Source organism: Lytechinus variegatus, chromosome 1 (genome assembly GCF_018143015.1).
Source record: "Lytechinus variegatus isolate NC3 chromosome 1, Lvar_3.0, whole genome shotgun sequence".
In the NCBI taxonomy this organism is placed as follows: domain Eukaryota; kingdom Metazoa; phylum Echinodermata; class Echinoidea; order Temnopleuroida; family Toxopneustidae; genus Lytechinus; species Lytechinus variegatus.
In genome coordinates this window covers 10,943,163-10,967,785 of record NC_054740.1, presented here as the reverse complement: position 1 = coordinate 10,967,785, position 24,623 = coordinate 10,943,163, and the positions used below count along the sequence as shown (strand labels likewise).

The 24,623-nt window shown below is 36.9% G+C and overlaps 1 protein-coding gene across 2 annotated transcripts in view; it reads right to left on the bottom strand.

Annotated features, from left to right (window-relative positions):
* LOC121428346 overlaps window positions 1–19,405 on the bottom strand; it is an 81,692-nt gene extending 62,287 nt beyond the window's left edge. For both annotated transcript variants that reach the window (XM_041624964.1, XM_041625027.1), the window contains exons 1-3: window positions 19,221–19,405; window positions 9,715–11,113; window positions 5,785–5,901 (exon numbers count right to left, since the gene is read on the bottom strand). In XM_041624964.1, coding sequence (XP_041480898.1) covers window positions 5,785–5,901; window positions 9,715–9,830 — 233 coding nt within the window. In that variant the 5' untranslated portion in view covers window positions 9,831–11,113; window positions 19,221–19,405. The remainder of the gene's footprint in view (window positions 1–5,784; window positions 5,902–9,714; window positions 11,114–19,220) is intronic.
* Between the last annotated feature and the right edge of the window lie 5,218 nt (window positions 19,406–24,623).

The window sequence follows — 24,623 nt, the reverse complement described above, 5'->3', positions numbered from 1 at the left end:
AGTAATACTTGATTAACCTTATGGCCAAGTTTTATCAACTAGGTCCATATACTTTCTAAGTTATGACGTCATTTCAAAAACTTAACCTCAGGTTAAGATTTGATGTTGACGCCGCTGCCGCCGTCGGAAAAGCGGCGCCTATAGTCTCACTCTGCTTCGCAGGTGAGACAAAAATGTTGGCATCGCCGTGAAAATCCCTCCTTTCTTATCTCAGAAAATAAAATAAATAATAAATAAAATAAATTGCTGCCTAAATAGATTTTTTTGGGGGAACTAAAATGACTGATACAACAGTTCGGATGACCGCCAACGATATATTGCATAGATTCTTCATCCATTTCTCCACAAGTGTGAACATTGCAAAAGATGAAATCTTAAAGGTTTCAGGCTTAGCAGCACTTGAAGTCAGACACAAGCAACGCTATTCTTCTTTTCTTCCAAGACCAGGAGAGGTGTAACAATCGATGCTTGTTATGAAAGTATTTAGTAGGGTGTGGATTATGATAATCGCTCACTATCCAAATCCCCATCCAAGAAAATCTTTCAATTTGCTTTTCTCTGTTGGTATACAAACTACAAGAGATAAGTCTTTCAAGCCTAAAATGTTATTTTCATAGAGTCCCAAGGGCACCTACATGTACTCCTGATACATGTGTACAAGAAGCATATTGTTTCACACACCATTCATATTATAATTTGCCAGAATGTACAAGACCGATATGAGAAAATTTACAATTAGATGGAGCAAAGAAATCACTATTTAATGAACAATGTGGATATCAAACCAGAGTTAGTTTCAAACCAAACAATATACATTTAAAAAATGTTTTAACAAATACATGTATGTTATCTTGCCATCAATATGACCTTCATGTAGTGGTCAACAAAAGGAAATGACCAACAGATAAAGGGAAAGTGTAAAACATTTCCTTGTGATTTAATACAAAAAAAGATGTCTATGTACATATTTTTATGTACCAAATGATCTTCACGACAATCTTAGCACCATTTCTTGTTGGGAGGGGGGGAATTTTTTAATATAAATATATCTTGGTTTGAAGGCTTCCACTGAAATAAATGCACTGACACAACATAAACTTGTTCTTTCAAGTTCAAAAATCAGTGGGGTGTATCACCCCAGAGGATGTATCACCCAGATCCTGTCTGAAATTTAAAGCCTTTTGTTAACTTCTCCTTGTACTAAAATGGGTATCATGAGCAAGTCAATGTGCAAAGTTTTAATCTCCCTACAAATAAGACACATAATACTCTTAAATGAGGGAGATAAGCCACCATGAGTAGACCTACATGTATACATGTAAGGCTCAAATGAGTTCCTCTTTATTAATCCTATTATCTTGGGATTAGTATTTATGCAAATTTTGGACTTGGCTTCTGAGGTCTTGAAGCCTACTGCTTGTATGGAGGATATACATGTATGTGTGGTGTACATAATAAAATTATGTGTAACAGAGATACTGGTAATTAGCCTGCATGATGCACATTCTTTGATCTTTATTCCCAACACAACACAACACCACCCCACCCCACCTCACCCCTCCTCACCCCTACCTGACACCAACTCCACCCTTCCCAACCCAACCTGACCCGACTGTAGCCCCACCTAAACCATAACTCAGGCCACACCATCCCCACCTACAGTAACCCAGCCCATCTCGTAACTCCACCCTACATGTATTACTCCAATACGCAATCAAAGCCCCACCCTGCCCCCACCCCATTCTCCAACTCAGTTCAATGGAACGCAAATTTGTACTAAACCCCTCAAAAAAAGTTTTGCAACTCAGTTTTGGGGATGATATATTTTTGGTTAATGAAGAATAAAAGATGAAACTGGTATCATTGGGAAGCTGAATTATTTCTCTTTACAATGACATGCTATTTGCTATGATTATGTAATCATGGAATATGCAGTCACCCTGAACATTAAGTCAGAAGTGAAATGTTGCAAAGTGCATTGATTTCTAACAAGAGTCTCCATTTCTAAAGAATTTCCACCATACAGGTGACAGTGAATGCTCTCGGTCCATCCTTGAAACAATTGGAAATTCGCTATTGGAAATGACGCATTTTGCATTTCATTTATTATCATGTCTGTGTATTTCATGATAACACTAGCATTACAAATGACACATGATTGTAAAGAAGAATAATGCTTTCTAAAGATATCACTTTTACACATGATGATGGCACATTGAGAAATTTATTAGCACTCAAACTTGCAGTTTGAGTTGCAGAACTCAAACATGACATGGCAATGAATTTTGCAACATTTCATTTTTCACATTGCTGCATATTTATCATGTCTGCGTATTTCATAATAATAACACTAGCATTACAAATGACACATGATCGTAAAGAGGAATAATCATACTTTCCAATGATAGCACTTTTACACACGATGATGGCACACTAAGAAATTTATTAGCACTCAAACTTGAGTTGCAGAACTTTTTTTGAGGGGTTTAGTTTTATTTGTGGTAATACCTGTAGTTGTTACACTGAATCTTTCAGTTTTCATTTGCTCACTGATGCAAGGGAAAGGTTCCATCAATGGTGTTTTATTGACTGAAAACAAGCAACTATTTGAATTGACTTGTTTACATAAACCTAGAACTAAATCTGGACATAATCCCCCAAAAAATGACAGAACCCAGTATTTTGCCAAGTTATGAAAAACTGATATCAGCTGTTATATTGACCAAGACTATAAAAAACTTCACACATTATTTTTCATACATGTACATGCACATAAATGATGATGTACAGTATCAAACAACTTAATTTGTCATTGGACGGAGCCACATTTTGTTTATTTTCAAATACTGTTGTTGTCCTGCCTATTTATGGTGCATACTACATGTACACTGAAGAAGTTCGCAACAAAATAAAATGTATTCGAATGGTTATTTCTTATTTCAAAGCCAACTACATGTAATCACAATATATAAATTTATTAGTTTCTACCAAAAAATCATGGGACTGAAAACCGAGATGGGCAATGACAGATGTGTGGACTTGTGAACAGCTCTTTACAATTTGTTGTTAATTCAAACATTGAGTTTCATTAAGGAGAGAGTTAGCAAATAAAAGTAGGGCTTCCAAAGAACTGTACTTTCTGGTTGTGGGTTTTCTTCTGAAATCGCCCAACAGTGACTGCCCAAATATTGGAACTGGCAAACAAAGTCTTCATTACCTTCAGTTTATCCCATGCATAAAGATGAAGTACCCGGTACTGTCTGAACAAGCTTTGTACCCATCAGATTTTTTGTATTGTACGTTTACATTTATACCCTGTACAATGTTGTAAGTCTTGTGAAGGATAAAACCAGCAATGAGAAAGGATTTTTAGAGAGGCTTAGGGTGCGTTTATTCGACACTTTTTTACCCTAGAATCATGATTAGAATCATGATTCAAATCACGATTCTGCAGAATCACGATTGCGTTTAGTCGAAATTGAATATAATCATGATTAGAATCACAAACATGAAACACGAAAAAAGGGGCGTTTGGAAAGACGTTTCTGTAGAATCACGAACGAAAATGGTCGTATAAACGATATCGTGATTTGAATCATGATTCTATGACGTCATTGTGTCGTGCTTCTTCCGGGTTCGACTCAAAGGCGCGCGCTGTGTTTCGTGCAGGTTAATTTTCGTGTAGCAGTATTGCCAGCATTTAGGAATTATCATCTGTGTATTGTACCCCCGGGGTTGTACTGTAGCGTCATTTCTATATTTCATTGTTTTCATCAATCATTTCTTCAAGTTCCAAAGGCACAAATTGGACTGACGATGAACTCAGGGCTCTGCTTGTGCTTTGGGCTCAGCCTGAAGCACAAGCATCCCTTACCGGGTTTCACAGAAATAAGACGATCCCTTTCAGCGGCGCTTGCGAGGGAGGGATTTCAACGGAGATGTGGCACCGCCTGTCGAGACAAAATTAACAGAATTCGTGCCCAGTACAGGACCATCATAGACAAGAAAAATCGATCGGAAGGTGGGAGGGAGGATGATGACCCCTTCTGGTTCCCGATCAAAAACAATACGAGGTACAATACACGGAATTCTGGAAGTAAAAGATTTATTTTTCGGAAGCCGAGTAAGCGTTGCACTTGCACAAACGATCGCGCGTTAGCTCCGGCGGCAGCAAAAATCTAGCAGCCGACGTGAAGTTAGAAACACGTGCGAAAATGTTGACCTATACTTCCTGGGTCAAACTGCGCACTGTGATGCGCACGTACTGGATCGGCCCGAATTCAGGGAGAAACAGCTTTAGAAAGATGGTCGTATAAACGCTGATTCTGTCGGATCGTGATTCATGCTGCTGTTTTGAATCATGATTCAAATCATGATTCTGGGTCGAGGTCGCATAAACGCAGCCTTAGAACTTTATAAAATCATTACTGATTATTCACCACATACACCATACCGTGTGTTTTGACATACGTGTGCAGCATACTACATGTACATGTACAAACTAAACACTGGAAATAAAGAAAAGAAACCAGAGTTGCTGAAAACCACTGATATTCTATCATAATTACAGTAGAAACCCAAAGAATGCCGTGCTTGTTTTGCTCATTTCTCAGCAATTACTTAGATCTTCCCGGAATTGTTTGACATCCTTTGTTACAGAAATTATCAAAAATCAATTTTGCTAGATGTACATAGAAAATGTATAGATAATAAGCTTTGTTAGGAACATGAAAACCTATGATTCTTTTCTATCACATGTACAGGTTTTAATTTCTGACATTAATCTTCCGGAATTTCTAAAAAATCTGCAAAGACAATTTTCAGACGTGACGCAGCCCTACATGTACATGTACTTTGTATATAATTTATTCATACATTTGAAAAGTGAAAGACTGATCTATAGGTTGTCAAATGAGTGGACTACTGACTGAAAACTTATACATTTTCAGGGGTATTTTAAAATACTTATGAAGCAGGCAATTTCAATTTCAAATTTTCATAGGGGGTACATGAACGTCAGAGAATAATCTTCTTACTGTGGGGCTAAGGGGGGGGGGGTGGTTTTAGACCCATCAATTTCCTGGGGTTAAGCTTAGCCCACTTCGTTTTCACACTACGTTTTTAATTTTAGCAAAGTGGGCTACATGTACATGTAGCACGGTAAATAGTACGGTATTATCTGGCCCTTCAAAAAAAGCAGGGTTAGCTGGCTTATTGTGGTGCTAGCACCACAATTGCAGTGCTAAGATATGCAGTGTGAAACGAAACAGGGCTATTAAAGGAAAAGTGGGGCTAAGCATTAGCCAATCACAGATGTCGAAATTGCATGTTAATCACGCTCTGTATAGTAAAATCATCAATATTCACGAGCTGTAGGATAGTCCGGTGTTAAGGCGTTAACCCTGGAGCCTTTAAAAGCAAATAGCATGGGGTTAAGAAAGACAGTGTGAATAAAAAAAAGATAGTATGGGACTATGGGGTTAAGGATAGTCCAGGGTTAAGGATAGTACATACTACATGTATGGGGTTAAGGTAATGCAGTGTGAAAAGCATGTATAAGAAATGAAGGAATAACTAGCAAGTTTTTCTGGATACTGGCTTCAGTAACAATAGCCTATCATATACATTCATATTAACAGAAATGTTGTTATGAAAATAAATGCACAGGTACATTTTGCTAGATGCAGGCATTTTTCATTGCCTTTTCACATAACACAGAAATAATAGAAGAAAAACAAAAAGTATTATAGGAGATGAAACTAAAGGAATGCATCCTGTACTTACTTGATATAATATTCTTTTCCATTCTTATCACGAGCACTCTCCCATCCGTACGGGAGATCCCCAACCTGACACCAATTAGAACGAGGGGGAATCCAATGTGATGTTTCATTGTTGTGACTGGAAAATAAAGAAAACATTCATTACAACATCATGAATGTATAGGCCTACTACATACATGTACATGTACATGACGTATTCTATGTTAATAACTCTACACATTCGCACACATGTCTACAGAATACATTCTGTAAACCAATAAACGTAGGTACTGCATAGAAGTATTCCATTTCACTTTAAGAATTGTCAAAATTGTAATCAAAATTTCTTTTAAAAAACAGACATGTGTAAAACATCATAAGAATAATATTCTAAAAAATATTATTCCTACAATTGATTTACTACATGTACATGGATCATTCATCATTAACCAGTGGATTCAATGGCTCAGAAGGGCAGTCAACATAATATCACAATAATCCACTTAATATGTTTAAATACACAAACTCTTACAATAATACTTAAAGAGGTACTGTGGGATTATTGTTTTTATTACTCAAATGTCCTAATTCTTCATTACTCTTGCATTTCTAATTAACTTTTGTGTGTGTAAATGAATGGATTTTCTAAACTGTAAATTCAGATACAAGTACATACATGTACTTGAAGTGGAGGTTAATTTAAATTGATGTTCGAAATGTCAGCTCCTACATGTATGACTGACTCTTTTATTTTTTTAGACCATGAAAGTATACTTCTGTTATATTTTGCCTATTTTTACTGAATTTTTTATTAGAATGCTACATGATTCTACTACAGTGCTGGTCTACTATACATTTACAACTTTCAAAATGTAATTTCAGGACTAAATTCATTATTGAAGGTTTACGCCTTGAAACAATTATGGGCCTACATGTAGCTAGGGACAGACTGATAAATCACTTCACTGAAACAGAGACTTTCTACAGTATATGTAGGCCTACATTCTTTTCACTGAAAGAAAGCAAGAAAATAATAGAAAGAAAATAAAAATTGATTTCATTATATTCTCCTCTCCCCCCCCCCCTCCATCCTTCCTTGACAGATAAAAAAAAAACCGGTATATGGTCCCTCTTGTCACAAAAAAGACTTAAAGTATACACACGAAGAAAATTCACGAAAGTGATGATTATAGACAAATTATATATGGATGGAAAGGTATTGTCTTTTTATACACAAATATGTCACTAAAAAGTCTTATAGATGTCGTGGAAATGCAAGAAATGAAATTATTAGACACCCTTCTCAGCCCGGGCCCCCAGACCGACAATCACGCAGCCAAAAACGGTCGAGAATAATGACGTCACACAATCGACGAGCTAATCATCTCTCTGTGCATCATGCACTGAATCACCTTACTGACCTGTTCAATATCTTCTGAATTTACTGTTTTCTTCATGTAATGTAATATTCAATTTCTGTTTTCGACAACTTCAGACCAAACGTGAATCAGAACTGTGTTCCTTTGCCCGTTTTTATTGAATTGTGGACTGTAAAGACCGATTTTGTCTACTGCAGTCATCATTGTGTTGCTCCACTCCAGTCAGTGAGTGAGTCGCTGCCCAAATAATATACATGTAGAGAATCTAATCAAGAACTTGAAAATCAAAAGCAGCAATTAAGAAGATCTAAAAGATACAGGACTGAATAGAATCTCACATGAAAATAAAAACAGAAAAAAGAGCTAGTAGGAACGGGGAAGGAATATAATAAAAAAAAAAAATCCCAAACCAAAAAAAAATCGAGAGTTTCGAACCAGGTTCCCCGCACTCATAAAAAAACCTGCGTGCGTACAGATTTATCCATAGACCATGTCTTTATCTCCGACGGGTTCATAATGATAAAGTGCGTTTGCTGCTGTTGCCTCGCAATGCTTCGGCAATCCAACTGCAATTCCAATCATTTCGCGATGGATATTGCCGTGTTTTTTTGTGGTTCCTGAACTTGCTACCTAATTAAATTTCATAATTTTTACTCAGTCGTGAAGACGAATGTCTATGCTTTATATTGATAATAATATCAATGTGGTGCAAGCATGATTTCTAAGTGAAAATATGCTTTGTTTATTCACGTATATTTCTTGAAAACAAATAATTCTTTCTAAGCTAAATATCGGTTACCAAAATATGTTAAATGTGCATTTCATTTTACTGTTCAGAAAATTCCAACTTTCATCTATGTAATAAGACCAATCTTGAGAGGAATAAAAAATTCTAAGAGCAAAAAACGCTGATTGGAAAGATCGTCTTCAATGGGCTGCTGTCAGCTCAGCTGGAGCTCGCCAGAGGACGGACGAAGGCAGAAATATGCCATGAAAATAAGTCATTTTTAAGAGCTGATTTCTGCAAACTCTAATCACTATTTTAAAAAGTGAAGTTATATATCTGATTAGTAATACTTCCCCTTTACAATGATGACCACAAAAAGTCATTATAAAATACTTTTGATTCTTTGGTTGTGTACTTTAATCTTGCAACTACCCCCCCCCCCCCCCACTGAACTGACCTGAAAAATCAAGTTCAAAAGTTCAAAACCACAACATGCACACAGAATGTCATCCATTGTGATATCATCCATCTATCACTGATGTAATATTATCTACTTCACTCATCTCTGACAATTTCTAAACCCCCCCCCCCCCCATCATTTCCATTTAGTATGAAATCTGGACAATGGCATCCCTTTTTGGTTGTGCTGATTTGAAGCCATTCTATTAGGAGTAAGAACTCATTCATTCAGTCTGAAATCAGGTATCTGCCCCCTTCTACTACACATATACATGCATACTTCGCACTTTCCTACTGTCCTTTGCCATTTTTGTATTTGTGAAAGCTCAATACACCCACCCATTCAGTGATTTGAACTGAGGCTGGAACAATAGGTCCACCAAGTGGGGGCTTCTTGAATAGGGGGATTTGTTGTAGTCTGCCCTTCCAGACACAATACCCCCAAATCTTTGGTACATGTATGTAGGCCTTATGTACATATATACATGTACATTGCCAATACTGCAGTTTGTACATATATGGAATAGAAAAGTGCTACAGGATCTTATTAAGCTTTTATTTCAAATGTTTACTGAAAAGAATTGAAGGTTAAATCAAGAAGATTGAATGATATTAAAGTTAAAGATCTAATCTCTTTTTAACAAGGGGGGGGGGGTGTATATTCACCAAGCAAGCCTACATGTACATGCAGTATTTGTTATTTCCATTTTTAAAATCATTCTTTTTTATTGTACTGTACAGTGTATCCTGCAGCTTGGACACTGAAATCATGATGTTGCAGAGTGCAGCACTTCTCAATGACAGAGGCAAAACAGAAATGTGGATCTTGATTGCATGTGTGCCTCTCAAATGGAAACATAAACATGCATTATTCCAAACCAAAATGAAATACGGTAGGTACTGTAGAGCGTAGGCTATAATGCACATTTCAAATAATTTTTTTTTCAGATGATATCAATTCATTATTTCATATTTTTAAAAGATCAATGATATCAATCTATTACCCGTTATAAAAATAGATTTTAAATTCAATTATGATACTTTGTTACAAATGTCTTATTGAAAATTGTTCGCAGATCTATTTTATTATTACATTGTTATTGATGATGTGTTTAAAATGTAAGCTTTTGCCATTTGGGTTTTGCTGCAAAGAAAGCCCATTTTGGAGTGAATTGAATAAAAGTTGAATTGAATTACATTAATTCATTATTTCATATTTTTGAAAAAAACCTTCAATATTCAATTATTATACAATATAGAGTAAAATGAAAAAAAAAAGAAAAAATCACAGAACATGTAGTCATATACACTGCACACATGGAAATAATCAAACAAGCATAAAATCTAAATCTCTATTATTAACAACATGTAGCTATTGAATACTTACTTCAAATAGTAGAGACGTCCATCTTGGTTGAGTTTACACTGCCACCCAGCTTCAAGGGATTTGTTGAGACGGGTGAGGAAGTTATCTCTAGCACCGTCAGGATCCATAACGAGCATCTAATCATTGACCAAGATAAATAGTCATTTCAGTAAATATTAGAGTGTAAAATGCATCCCCTATCACCAGCAAAGGGAAATAGCAATTTCATTATTTGTATGATGCATCCCCTTTCAAATGCAGCAAGTTTATTGATGAAAATCCTGAAATGCAAATTTATGCATTGCTAGTTCACAATCCCTGTTCAAATCTAAATTATGCAAGCGCATTGCATTAATGGCTAATTTCCACGGGTAATTACAAGGGTACTAATGTTTTTCATCTGACGATTAAAGTATTGCTTTCCTCGGATGATGTCATGCACGGCAATAGCTGAGTTCCCTTGGGATTGAATCGTCAAGATATGCTGTCATCATTCATCGGTAATCACAGCCTTCTCCGTACATTGTTACATCTCTATAATCAAACGCTCCACAGCACCCATTAGCTGAAGTGAGGAGAGAGAGAGAGCTCAGTTTAGTAGCAATGCACATCTCTCATCCCATCATAGCCAGGCTAGTCCCATCTCAAAATACAATCCTCTCCAAGCACAAATTGATGAAACACAAATTGCCGATCTCCAGCGCGAGATGTAGGTATTTCCGGTTTATGGAGCAATGCAATGTTTTATTGTCCACTACGTTTCCTATTCATCTTTTTAAAAAATCCTCATGCAATCCTCATGGATAAATTGGATATATGGTATTCCAGGCAGGTTTGGTACATACATGCACTAAATATCAGATCTTTGCTTCCATATCGCTGAAATTCAAATAAACTTCTTGCGAGGATTCCAAGGATTAGAGGACAGCCCGATTTGAATAGAATCCGCTGGAAAGCGATGGGTGTCAGCACCGCCACAAATTTAGCCTCCGTCGGCAGGGGTTATCTAAATTTGATTAAGAATCACTCTGAATGAGGTGATCGTATTGTAGTCGTACTCATGCTACAAATTCACTTGCCATCTCGAGCTGGACACTGACCCACACTAAACCTCATAAATTATGCTGATAAGTCCAGACTATGATTACATTTCCAATGGGTGTGGGTCAAGTTAAGGACAATATTCATAATTCCTGTAGTTGTTTCCTTTGCAACTTATTCCATTACAGACAGGAAGCAAAGTGGATGAACTGGGCATTAAGCGACAGTTATTTATCCTTTCCAGTGAATCAATTACATCTAACTGGTAGTAATTTGAAGACAGCAATCAGGATGTCCTTTTCTCCGTTTCTTTCAAATTGGATCTCATTCAATTATCTTCTGTTCTCCATGCAAGATTGTACGGTTTTTACATGTAGACCTGGACAAGAGTGAAACAAATTTCAATTAATTGCATGGGGATTTCACAACATTAAAAAAAATCATGCGATTCAAATATAATGGTTTTATGATTATACTGAATGTTAAATTGTGGCAAAAAATAATGATATATGACCAAAATATTGATGATTATGAAAAATTAAAGGGATGGTCCAGGCTGAAAATATTCATATCTAAACAAAATAGAGTAAAAATTCACAGAGCAAAAATGCTGAAAATTTCATCAAAATCGGATAATAAATAACAAAGTTATTGAATTTTAAAGTTTATGAAAATTTTGTGAAAACAGTCATATGCACATCATCATGAATATTCATTAGATGGGCTGATGATGTCATATCCCGACTTTCTTTTTCTTGTGTTATTACATGAAATCATAATTGTTTTATTTGTTTATACATGTGTAAGTGATGATGTGTCTCCATTATGATGAAATAAATAAGTTGCGGCAATAAATAACTAATGCTCTTAATCAGTTGTCAATCCAATAGTTATTGGTAGAAATTTTTTTAATAAACCTAATTTGGTGTAATAAAATACTGTACAAAAGAACAAGAGTGGATATGACATCATCCCCCCACCAATGAATATTCATGAAGATATGCCAAGAACTGTTTCACAGGAATAATGCAAATATTAAGAATTCCTTGATTTTTTTTTTAAATCCAATTCTGATCAAAATTTTGAGCATTTTGCTCTGTGAATTTTACTCTATAGATATAATCATCTCCAGCCTGGACAATCCCTTTTATAATCAGTATTTGATACTATTTATTGACCAAAAATCTAGCACTCTGTATTGAATATTAAAACCCACTCAGAACTTGGTATCCAAATGCCCGTTTTTCATGAACAAGCATAGTTTATACTTGTGACATATTTCAAAAGAACATTTTCTCCTCCACTACTCTCATCCATGACTCACTCATTTGCATGTTGTACATGTCACACCCAAATTAATTCAATTCACATTTATTTAGATTCAATCTTCGCTAAAAAGCATTAAATGCCAGTTGTGATGACGGACTCAAAATGAGTTCAACAGAATCCAATGAAATGTCAACTCAACTCAGTACGTGTGCCACATGGTTCTGGAAGAAAATGTGTAATTGCTGAGAAATGAGCAAAATACATGTACATGTAGGTACCTAGAATGCCATCAAATGTCTGTAGTTTTCAAAGCAATAATACACTGTCCCACATATGCTTTTTTGTGTTAGTGATCATCAAAATTATTGGTTTTGAGCTAAGACTTCACGATTTCACAATTGGCAAAGATACAGTTAAGTTGACATTTTTTACCAGATCTACATGTATGATACCGTAATATGACAATTGACCTTTAATACCCCTTTCATAAACCCAATTAAAATGAATTAGGCGGCTAATAGCAGCATAATTTGGTCGTAAAATTGGAGGAGGACAAGAGTTATCCGCATTACTCTGATGCTGCTATTATCCGCATAATAGCAGCATCGGGATAAGATTTTGAGTTTATGAACGCATTTCCAAATAATGCGGATAATTGCCATGGTGCGGTCACAAGGTCACCCTTTTCCAACACAACCGCATCGGAGGGGGCGTGTCCAGTTGTCATGGCGATTATCCGCCTTTTTCAGGACGGGCGCTCGTAAAAATAATGCGGCTTATTTTCGGAGTTTATGAACGCAATTTTTATTGAATTATCCGCATTACTCTTAGGCGGCTAATTGGAGGATAGGTTTATGAAAAGGGTATAAGACTTTCTCATGAAATAGTTTGCTGCACCTACATCTACAGCACTTTCTTTCACCCAATTACATTAAAAAAAAAACAAGTGGAGCGCCAATCACACAATTGAATATAGCAGCAGCAGTGCTGACTTTGAATATAAAATAATTATTCACACAAAAAACACCATTCATATAAAGATGTCCAATGACCCTCAATGACATTTCACCTTGATCATGTGACCAAAGAATTATTACTTGATAGTAAGCTTGTAACCGATTTTGCAATCGGCAACCGATTCCATTCGATTTCACCACAATCGGCGATCACTTGCCGATCTTCGATCATGCCCCTTGAAGGAAAAAATCGGCGTAGATCTAGTTACAGTGCGTGATCGTTCAGAACATATTTCAAGATTGTTTTTGAGGTGCTAGCTATTTAGAGGTCGCATTATTAAGGGAGAAAGATGCGGTATTATCTCTGACGATGTTAAGAGGATAGATATATTCTCTTCCAACTCATGGTGATAGCGGATGCCGCCGTGAAATTTTTAAAGGTCGTATTACTGACGGAGATCACTGCGCTACTCTCTCACATCGTTTATGATGATATAAATCTTCTCTTCAACCTCGTGGTGATAGCGGACCCCGCCGTGAACTTTTAAAAGTCGTACTATCAACGGAGTTCATTGCGTTACTCTCTTACATCGTTTAGGATGATATACATTCTATTTTCAACCTCGTGGTAATAGCGGGCGCCGCCGTGAACTTTGAAAGGTCGTATTACCGACGGAGCTCACTGCGCTACATTCTTACCCTCTTTATGATGCTAGACATCTTCTCTTCAACCTCGTGGTGATAGCGGACCCCGCCGTGAACTTTTAAAGATCGTGATAATGACGGAGCTCACTGCGCTACTCTCTTACCCTCTTTATGATGTTAGACATCTTCTCTTCAACCTCGTGGTGATAACGGACCCCGCCGTGAACTTTTAAAAGTCGTACTATCGACGCCATTGACGGAGCTCATTGCGTTACTCTCTTACATCTTCTCAACCTCAGTGATATATTTGTCTTTGCAACTTCGTCGGGAGATGCTTCTTTTATATATCATAAGTTCATTTCTCAAGATATAAATTGATTTGAAAACGCTAGCTACCCAAAACATTTTAATAACATATTTCAAATCGTGCGTGCTTGCGTCTTCTACTACATTTTAATTGCACTTGCGACTTTAAGATGATGCGTCGTACGAGATCAAGAGATCATTCCAATAATTCTAAATCGCTATCACTTAAAAATACTTATAAAAGATGTCCCGCCGATCGTTCATTAACCTGTGATCTATGAGAAATATTTTCATTTTATTTTCCTTTGCGCCTTTGCTTGGAAGATGCATCTTTCGTTTATCTTTCTAATAAAAATCACTCTGTTTATTTTAAAGCAATAACACCTCAAAACCCCTTTAAAACTTGTTCCAAACGATCGCGCATGTTGGCGACTTCCATTCCAATGCATTCGTCTTTGTGACTTTGTCAGGAAGATGCGCGCTACCGTGAACAAAATTTTGATGTATTCCTTTGTTTTTAAACATCGCCGATTCGATTTTGATTTTAGAAGCTTAACTGCCGATCCGATTTTCGATCTTATTTTTGATCCGATTTACAACATTACTTGATAGCCCCTACATGTATGTCCACAATTCATCAACTACAGGTATATCATAAACTTTGAAAGTATTAAGTTATGACAGCGATTTAAGAATTACCTACCCACATGGGATGGCCAAATTTCATAGACCTTAATGACCTTTCTCCTTGGTCATGTGACCTGAAACTCGCACGGGATGTTCAGTGATACTTGATTACTCTCATGTATAAGTTTTATGAACTAAATGCAGACCAATACAATTTTCAGAGTTACAGTATTAAATTCAACAAATACCCCCAACTTGGCCAAAGTTCATTGACCCTAAATGAACTTTTACCTTGGTCATACGACCTGAAACTCAGGCAAAATGTTCAGTAATACTTGATTAACCACAGGATGTTCAGTGATACTTGATCACTCTTATGTCCAAGTCTTATGAATCAGATCCATAAACTTTCAAAGTTATGATGGTAATTCAACAAATATCCCCAACTTGGCCAAAGTTCATTGACCCTAAATGACCTTTGACCTTTGTCATGTGACCTAAAACTCAGGAAAAATGTTCAGTAATACTTGATTAACCTTAAGTCCGAGTTTCTAAACTAGGTAAGTTATGTGCAGTGCTTGATAAAAATTGCATCAACCGATAAATATCATGAATCAATGCTAAATCTCAATGCTTAATCCCGCTTCAATTGGACTACATGTACATGTAGCGTGCAGGATATTTTAGCATCGAGGTGAGATTCATGATACATGTATTCATCGGCCGATGATGTTGTCGCCCTTCACATGTATGCATCTTGTAGCTAGACTACGATAACAAAGACAGCAAAATGGCAACAATAACATCTGTGATTAACTGCTCATCTTCCTACATGATTTTTATTCTTCTTCATATCAATTTTCGTGTAAAACAAAGTTGATTATTTCCTAATGGGGGAAAATGAAGTTGTAGCCCATTTACCACTCAATGTTCCAGCCCGGGCATACATGTAGTGCACAGGGAAGTACAAGGCACAACACCCGCAAAACTTGACTAGAATATTATACACTAGATCATGGGTCGCTATTACATCAATTTATTCTATAAAACTTGCCGAACGATATGAATCCACACTTTTGCTCTTTTTTCCTTTCTATAAAAATGATGATTAATAGAAATTACTCTTGATGTAGACAACTGCAAGAGGGCACGTGGTATTATATACGCTTTACCGTTTACATCGGAAGCTTGTTTTGCTGGTTGCTTTCCAGGCACTCAGCATTTTTTTCCTCTTTATCATTTTTCCGCTGTTAAAAGATGGCATACTGAAACTTGCACTGGATGTTCAGTAATACTTGATTACTATTATGTCCAAGTTTCATGAATCAGATCCATAAACTTTTAAAGTTATGATGGTAATTCAACAAATACCCCAATTTGGCCAAAGTTCATTGACCCTAAATGACCTTTAACCTTGATCATGTGACCTGAAACTTGCACAGGATGTTCAATAATACTTGATTACTATTATGTCCAAGTTTCATGAATCAGATCCAAAACCTTTTGAAGTTTTGATAGTAATTCGACAGATACCCCCAAATCGGCCAAAGTTCATTGACCCTAAATGACCTTGGTCATGTGACATGAAACTCATGCAGGATGTTCAGTGATACTTGATTAACCTTATGTCCAAGTTTAATGAACTAGGTCCATATACTTTTTTAAGTTATGATGTCATTTCAAAAACTTAACCTTAGGTTAAGATTTGATGTTGACGCCGCCGCCGCTATCGGAAAAGCGGCGCCTATAGTCTCACTCTGCTACGCAGGTGAGACAAAAACGATCCGAAAATCTGGTTTCCGCCGAATGTTAGATTTAAATAAGTACGAGGTCTGTAGACTGTACGTACGGGCCTCCGACCAAGAGTCCAAGCTCTTCAGTCTATAGACCAAATGCTTCAGTTTCTGTATTTTGGTTGTTCCGCTGAACTGCGTTGGCTCACTCACCAACATAGACTGAAGAGCTTGGAGGCCCTTAGCAGTACTTAACGTTAGATCTAACATTCGGTGGAAACCCGATTTTCCGATCATTTTTTTGTGCATGAAATGTCACATTATGAAAAAGCAGGGCTCGAATTAATCCAAGGCCATCCAAGGCCATGGCCTTAGATGCCCTCAGAAATGGCCTTGATGCCCTTTCAAATATTTGTAGACTTAAGGCCAAAATAACTGCCCTTTTTTGCTGTGGCCTTGGTGCCCTGCGGTAATCCAGTGCATGTGCCCCATTGAAAAGTGCATTTATTATTGATGCCCTTTTTTTGGTGGCCTTGGATGTCCAATAAAGTGAAAACTGCATGCCCTTTCCCTTAAGTGCCCTTTTAAAAAATGGCCTTGCCCCTTTAAATTCTTAATTCGAGCCCTGAAAAAGGAATCACATCCATATTTACAAAAAAAATGTTTAAAATTCAGAAACATCGTACCGGAATCGTAAGGAATAATCCGGGGAATAACTCATCGGTAAAGGCCTGGTCACACCGCCCGAGCGTTGTTGGAGTGGTCGTTTTTGTTATGAATCATAACAAAATGGCCGATCGAGACTGGGGTAGAACTAGAAGGAGAGAACTTTTCGCTTTTTTGAGATTCCAGTTTGTGCCTAACCCAGGGAACTATGCGGGCGGGAGCCCAGGACCTTCCCGTGTAATTTTGTCGCTATTCATGAAAAAATGGCCGATCGAGACAGGGGTAGGTGAGAACTTTTCGTTTTTTTGAGGTTCCAGTTTGTGCCCAGATGTCAGGAAACTGCCACTCATTAGACCTTCATCCATATAATCGTGGTAAGTGCTTGATTTCTGTTTTAACTATTTATTCGGAAAATTATTTTGACCATACTTCACGCTAGTTAGGTGAGTATGGTCAATTACACTGTAAGGTCCTGGGCTCCCTGGGTTGGTTAGTTTGTGCCCAGATCAGATGTCAGGAAACTGCCACTCGTTAGACCTTCATCCATATTATAATCGTGGTAAGTGCATAATTTCTATTTTCACAATTCATTTGGAGAAATAGTTAGACCATAAATCACACTAGTCCCGTGAGTATGGTCAAATGCACGGTAAGCCCCTGGGCTCCCTGACCCTGGCCTGGGTTTTATTGGTGAGTGAGCCAACGCAATTCAGTTCAGCAGAACAACTAACTAACCCAGGACTAATGTTGTAAGTTAGAGCAATTACGGGATCGGAGTTCGGTTCGGAAGTTTTGCTCCTAAAATCAGAATCGGTTCGGATATCGGATCGGAAGATATTCAAAAACAAAAAAAATCATTAAAATTTGTATGTGGCCGGCGCGTGGACAAATGCGGCATGCTACACTGATGGCAGAATTTGTTTTGATCTCCGACAAAAGCGGAGGAAGAAGATGAGTTGTTTTGATCTCCGACATAATCGGAGGAAGGAAAATAAGATAATGACGTTCCAGCGTGCGACACTACCGCCGATCAACGATAGGCATCTCCTCTAAAACATCGTGGTGATGGCGGAGGTAATCGTAAACTCTTAAAGGTCGCATGACCTCCCGAAAAGGACGCATTATTATCCAGAGTTGTTTACCATGATATTCACCTTCTCTACAACATCATAGTGATGGCGGAGGTAATCGTAATCTCATAAAGGTCGCAGGACCTCCCGAAAAAGACGCATTATTATCAAGAGTTGTTTACCTTGATATTCACCTTCTCTACAACATCGTAGTGATGGCGGAGGTAATCGTAAACTCTTAAAGGTCGCATGACCTCCCGAAAAAGACGCATTATTATCCAGATTGGTTAACCATGATATTCACCTTCTCTTCAACATCGTGAGGTAATTTGTAATCTCATAAAGGTCGCATGACCTCCCGAAAAAGACGCATTATTATCCAGAGTTGTTCACCATGATATTTACCTTCTCTACAACATCGTAGTGATAGCGGAGGTAATCGAAAACTCTTAGAGGACGTATAGTCAGATAGTCGTAAATATTACCGCGCATGTCAGCGTGTTCAACTAAATCTTATTTGCCTCCGCTTAAGATCAAAACATAGCGTCTTTTCGTTGTTTTTCTTCCTCCATTTTTGTCGGAGATCAAAACATATTATCACCAATTATCATCATCGTTTTGTTCTTCCCCGATTATGTCAAAACATGATCAAAACAAATCATAATCTTCTTCTCCACCTGCCTTTCCGCTAATATCGGAGATAAAAACAAATCATAATTTTCTTCCCCTTTATCTTCTTTTCCTTCCACCGCTTTTGTCTGAGATGTAAACAAATCACCAGCGCATTTTGACGGCAAACATGTCGCCACGTGTTTTTTTTTTGTCTTGTTATGTTTTGGTTTTTCCGATCCGATTTTTTCCCCACTGGTCAAAAATCGGAGTTCGGAAAAATGTAGAAAAAAGGGGAAAATCGGATCGGGAATTGGAATAAAAATCGGTTACAGCATTACCCAGGTCCAGGACTCCCTGGGTTACGGAATGTCAACCAAAATACAGAGACTGAAGCTTTAGGCATGTTAGGTCTAGTCAGTGTGGTATGACTTTAATCTCCAGGAGCTAGTTCGACTTTGATAAAAACAACTTAACTGGCCACTGCACTGCAGCTGCACTGGCCGACACTGACTGACAGCCCGACTCTGCCTGGCACTGTCTCACTCTTCTCAGCTCACTCACTGTCTCTCTGCTCACGCTCAGCTCAATACTCCGAGACTTACCTTGGTTTATTGGATATATAAGTAAGTACTTGAACATATCCTTCAGATTCTCATGCAAAATTACCAAATCTAAATATCAATCATCCTGGTTGAGGAACGGGAGAAATAGATAAAATAATGTTGACGAACATCTGCCAAGCTGGATTGTGGCTTCCCTTCACCATCGATACGCAAACTGCTAAATGCAATCGAATTGAAACGAAAGAGGGCGTTCTTAAAAATAAGAACTTCGGGAGCTTACGTGAAAGTAGAGGTGGATAAATCACATAGAGATAAACGTCATCAGTAGGACTATACATCTCTATGATAATGATAAATCATCATCATCGTCATCAGTACGGGAGGGTAGGTACCGGTAGTCGGTCAGACCTATGGTTGATCTCCCGGTCGTAAACACTTGATTCATAATTAAAAGTCTAACAAGTACAGTACAGGCGTGGATGTCAGACAATTTCAAAATGTTTGCCTGACCAAAAAAATTGATCTCCATCTCATAGATCTTATCTCTGTGATGCAGAATCATCATCTTCCGACCCCGAAGAGTTGCACATCGCGAGGGGGGGGGCATGGCCCTGGGAAGAATGGGTGGTGCGCATAGTGCTTGGGGTAATGCGTGTGGCATAGGCAGCCCCCTGGAAATTTTTAGGTATGGTAAATGGCCGAAATGTCACCAAAAATAAAGACCTATATACATTTTCTTAATGATATTTTTTTTTATTTGTTTATTATTGTTTTATGTTTTGCATGTCAAATTCTTCCTGGAACAGAACCACCTTCGTTTCGAAGCGAAATCCCCTCTTTTTTTTCCCTTTTTCCTCTTTGGCTTGCTTGCTTGTCAAAATTAAACCAGCACCCCCCCCCAAAAAAAAAAAAAAAATCCCTCGATCGGCCGGAAAGTGTTCATTTTCCCCAATAAACGTGCACAATAAGTCAAAATGACCACCTGATTTTGGGCACATGATTATCGCCAGGACCCCTGCTTTATAAAAACTTAAGTTAACGGCATGAATGGCACCACGGGGGGAGGGCATCCCTGCTCCCCTAGCATTTTCCACGGTAGTGAAAAACTGGAGAAGAAAGATAGAAAAAATTAAAGAGGGAGAAAAGTGGGTAGAAGATCAAATAGGAGAAGTCTAGGCAGTGTACCTCTAATGAGATAAAAAAAAACATTATGACGTAAAATTTAGGTAACTCCCTCGGCCCGAAAAAGAAGAACATGGTGTCGCCCCCCCCCTGATGATTTATTTTTTTCCATCAGGGTTACAACCCATTCATGACTCAATGTATTTGGTTGGATGCTGACCCCCCCCCCGGCGATGTCCTGGTACGCAGGTGATAATGTGAACATGGTGTGTGTCTGCGTTTACAGCCGGCACATCCCCGCTGTTGATGATCTACTACCACAAAAATATAACATTCACAGTTTGCAGGAGAAGAATTTTCATTATTAGTAGATTGCTTGAAAAAATAACAATCCCGGAATAATATAGTAATAAATGCATTTATAAATGTCAAATTATTTCGTGAACGAAATGCCCCAGTGGTTAAAACCCCGTTTTTTGCTTGTCAAAAATGTTCGTGGACAAAACCCCCATAATTCGGGGTTAACCCCCCCCCCCCCTTTTTTTGCTTGTCAAATGTTTTTCCTCGGGAAAATGTGCCACTCCTTTCGAAAAATCCTGGATCCGCCACTGCTTCTGAATTATTGTGATTGATCATCTTCTTTGCACTTTGCAATTTGTTCAATATCAACATGGCCGCACGCAGCGGGGGGGGGGGGATGGGGAATTTCTCCCAGATATTTTGAAGACTTATATTTTTTTACTGAAAATTTTCACAAAATTCACCAAAAGTATAAACGAAGTCCTTCATTTTCACTTTACGAAATGCAAAAACGCTCCAATGACAAACTCGATCGCTTCCTCGCTTTCGTTTTTTTAAGTTTGTACATGCTGCCACCCCCCCCCCCGTGAAAAAAATATGCAAACGGCCATGAATATCGAAAACCGCTTCTTTCAACCCATGGCCTTATTGAGGTGCACCATGATGCTATATGAAGCACTAGTAAAAACATTGGAAGCATTTTCTGAGGACAAAGACAGCCGCATGTCAGTGAATTAATTAATTAACCGATGGATGCCAATCTCTTTGTCGGTCCATGATTATGAAATGGCAAGGACAAAGCCGTCTCATTTCCTTGATTATCAGGAAATTGTGGGTTTTCTCTGTCCCTTTTCCCTCTGTAAAAAATGAATGATAAAAATATAACATCTGAAGCATAGCGTGTTATTTTTGCATGTTCTGATGATGAATTCAGCCCCCCCCCCCCGAAGATATTTTAGTCATCAAGACATATTATTGTCTTGTAGGCTCACTTTGACGATAACGTACTATTTCACTACTCACATTGCAATCATGTTGCCACGTATCAAAACAGGTACATTTCCTCTAAAAATATTTATTTTTTAGTCTCTTTATACAAATAAAATCATAGGCTGTTTTCACCCCGGGTTTTCACAGTAATCTCAAAGCCAGTAATCACGAAAAGTATGTTTTGAAGGGGAAGTTCACCCTGGTGAAAGGTTTGTCGTAAATATAATTATACTTGCTTATATACACTCTAAATTACAGGGATTTAAAATAAGTCCAGATGGACTGTAGTTAGGGACCAATCGATTTCTGGATTTAGTTTTAATCCTAAAGACTTAAATTTAAATCTCAAATGATTTAAATCTTTCGAGATTCAAAAATGAATCTTTAGGATTCAAACTAAATCCGGAATTCGATTGGTCCCTAACTACAGTCCATCTGGACTTATTTTAAATCCCTGTAATTTAGAGTGTAGCGCTTAATACTTACTTTGTCAGAAGTCTCTATTATAAGCGCTCTACAGTATATGCAGCATAATTACCCTGGCTTTAGCAGTGCAGCTGTTACGCGCGCTGTGTTTCAAGGAATAAATTCCTGCCAGGTACCCATTTACCTCACCTGGGTTGAGTGTAGCACATTGTGGATCAATTTCTTGCTGAAGGAAATTACGCCATGGCTGGGATTCGAACCCACGACCCTCTGTTATACCAGTAAAAATTACTAAAAAATGGTGAAGGTTTGGGGAAATCCATTAAAAGATAAGAAAGCTATTAGAATTTTAAGTTTTTTTCTTGTGACGCCATAAACGAGCAGCTGCAATTTCATGTTTCATTAACGGGTGTTATATTATTTGTTTGTTGATATACTCAATGTACAATAAACACCAGTCATTTTTTTTTTTAGAAAATGACATTTCTTGATTTTTTTTTTTTTAATTCACGCTGTATAGGAAGCTTGTTGCTTATGTTGTCACAAATTTAAAAATTCTAACTTTTGATTGATTTTCCTAAAACCTTCGTAAATATTTTCTTTTCTGCTGTTACTGCAATGATTTTTTTTGTCAGGGTGATCTTCTCCTATAGGACTAGCAATTTGTAAAACACAGTCAATAAGAGATACATGGTGTGGGTCACTTTGCTCCTCTTAATTCAAATAATACTTCTACACAAGCATTTCTTTTCGTTACATAATACTTCCACACAAGAAGTTCTTTCCTTTAAATAATACTTCCACACAAGCATTTCTTTCCATTAAATAATACTTCCACACAGGCATTTCTTTCCGTTACATTATACTTCCACACAAGAAGTTCTTTCCTTTTAATAATACTTCCGCACAAGCATTTCTTTCCTTTAAATAATACTTTCAAACAAGCATTTCTTTCTTTTAAATAATACCTATACACACAAGCATTTCTTTCATTTAAATGATACTTCCACACAAGCATTACTTTCCATTAAATAATACTTACACACAAGCATTTCTTTCCTTTAAATAATACTTCCACACAAGCATTTCTTTCCTTTAAATAATACTTACAAACAAGCATTTCTTTCCTTTAAATAATACTTCCACACAAGCATTTCTTTCCTTTAAATAATACTTCCACACAAGCATTTCTTTCCTTTAAATAATACTTCCACACAAGCATTTCTTTCCTTTAAATTATACTTCCACACGAGCATTTCTTTCTAATAAATAATACTTCCACATAAGCATTTCTTTCCTTTAAATAATACTTCCACACAAGCATTTCTTTCCATTAAATAATACTTCCACACGAGCATTTCTTTCCATTAAATAATACTTCCACACAAGCATTTCTTTCCATTAAATAATACTTCCACACAAGCATTTCTTTCCATTAAAGGGACGGTCCGGGCTGAAAATATTAATATCTTAATACATAGAGTTCACTGAGCAAAAGCTGAAAATTCATCAAAATCGGATAATAATAGAGTCATTGAAGTTTAAAGTTAGTAATATTTTGTGAAAACAATCTTCATGAATATGCATTAGGTGGGTTGATGATGTCACATCTCCACTTTCTGTTTTTGTATGTTATTACATAAAATCAAACTTTTTTTAATTATTTCATACTTGTGTGAATAATAAGTCTCCTTATAATGTAATAAAATTGCAGCAATAAATATCTAATGCACTAAATCAGTTGTCAATCCAATTTTTCTCATTCTTGGAGGAAAAAATTTGAATAAATCTAATTTCAGATACTAAAATACAAAAGAACAAGTAGATATGAATATTCATAACAACTGTTTTTACAAAATATTGCTAAACTTTAAAATTCAATAACTTTGTTATTTGTTATCCGATTTTGATGAAATTTTCGGCATTTTTCTCAGTGATTCTACTTTACATTTTTTCAGCCCGGACCATCCCTTTAAATAATACTTCCACACAAGCATTTCTTTCTGTTACATAATACTTCCACTCAAGCATTTCTTTCTTTTAAATAATACTTCCACACAAGAAGTTCTCAATAATTAAATATTTCATGATTTATTGTAGATGATTCAATATCATATATTTCCAAACAAAATTAATCTCATGCTAAATGGGCTACAATAGCCACTCAAAATAAAGGATGATACTGTAGTTACGAAAATGGCAAGATTACAAGAATCATTGAGCCTGTCCGTTGGCATGGAAACGTATAGTCTCTTATTGTTGCACAATGCTGCAATTTTTACCCAATTGGAATAACAATTGTACGATAGTATTAGTAGTAGTAATAATTTGAACAAGACCTAAACAGAATTATAAAAGCTGTAAATAAATGATATCTGTCGAATAAAATGAATAAATAAACAAATAATGAACAAAAATAAATAAATACAAATGAACACAAAAATATAGGCTACAAATATAAAATCAATCAGAACAATCAGAATGAATAAATTCATGGCTAAACATTAGATTTCAATAAATCAATATTAATAAATGTAATAGATATTTATCAACAATAAAAAATAAATTAATAACTGAATGAGTAAATACTTTCAACTCATCACT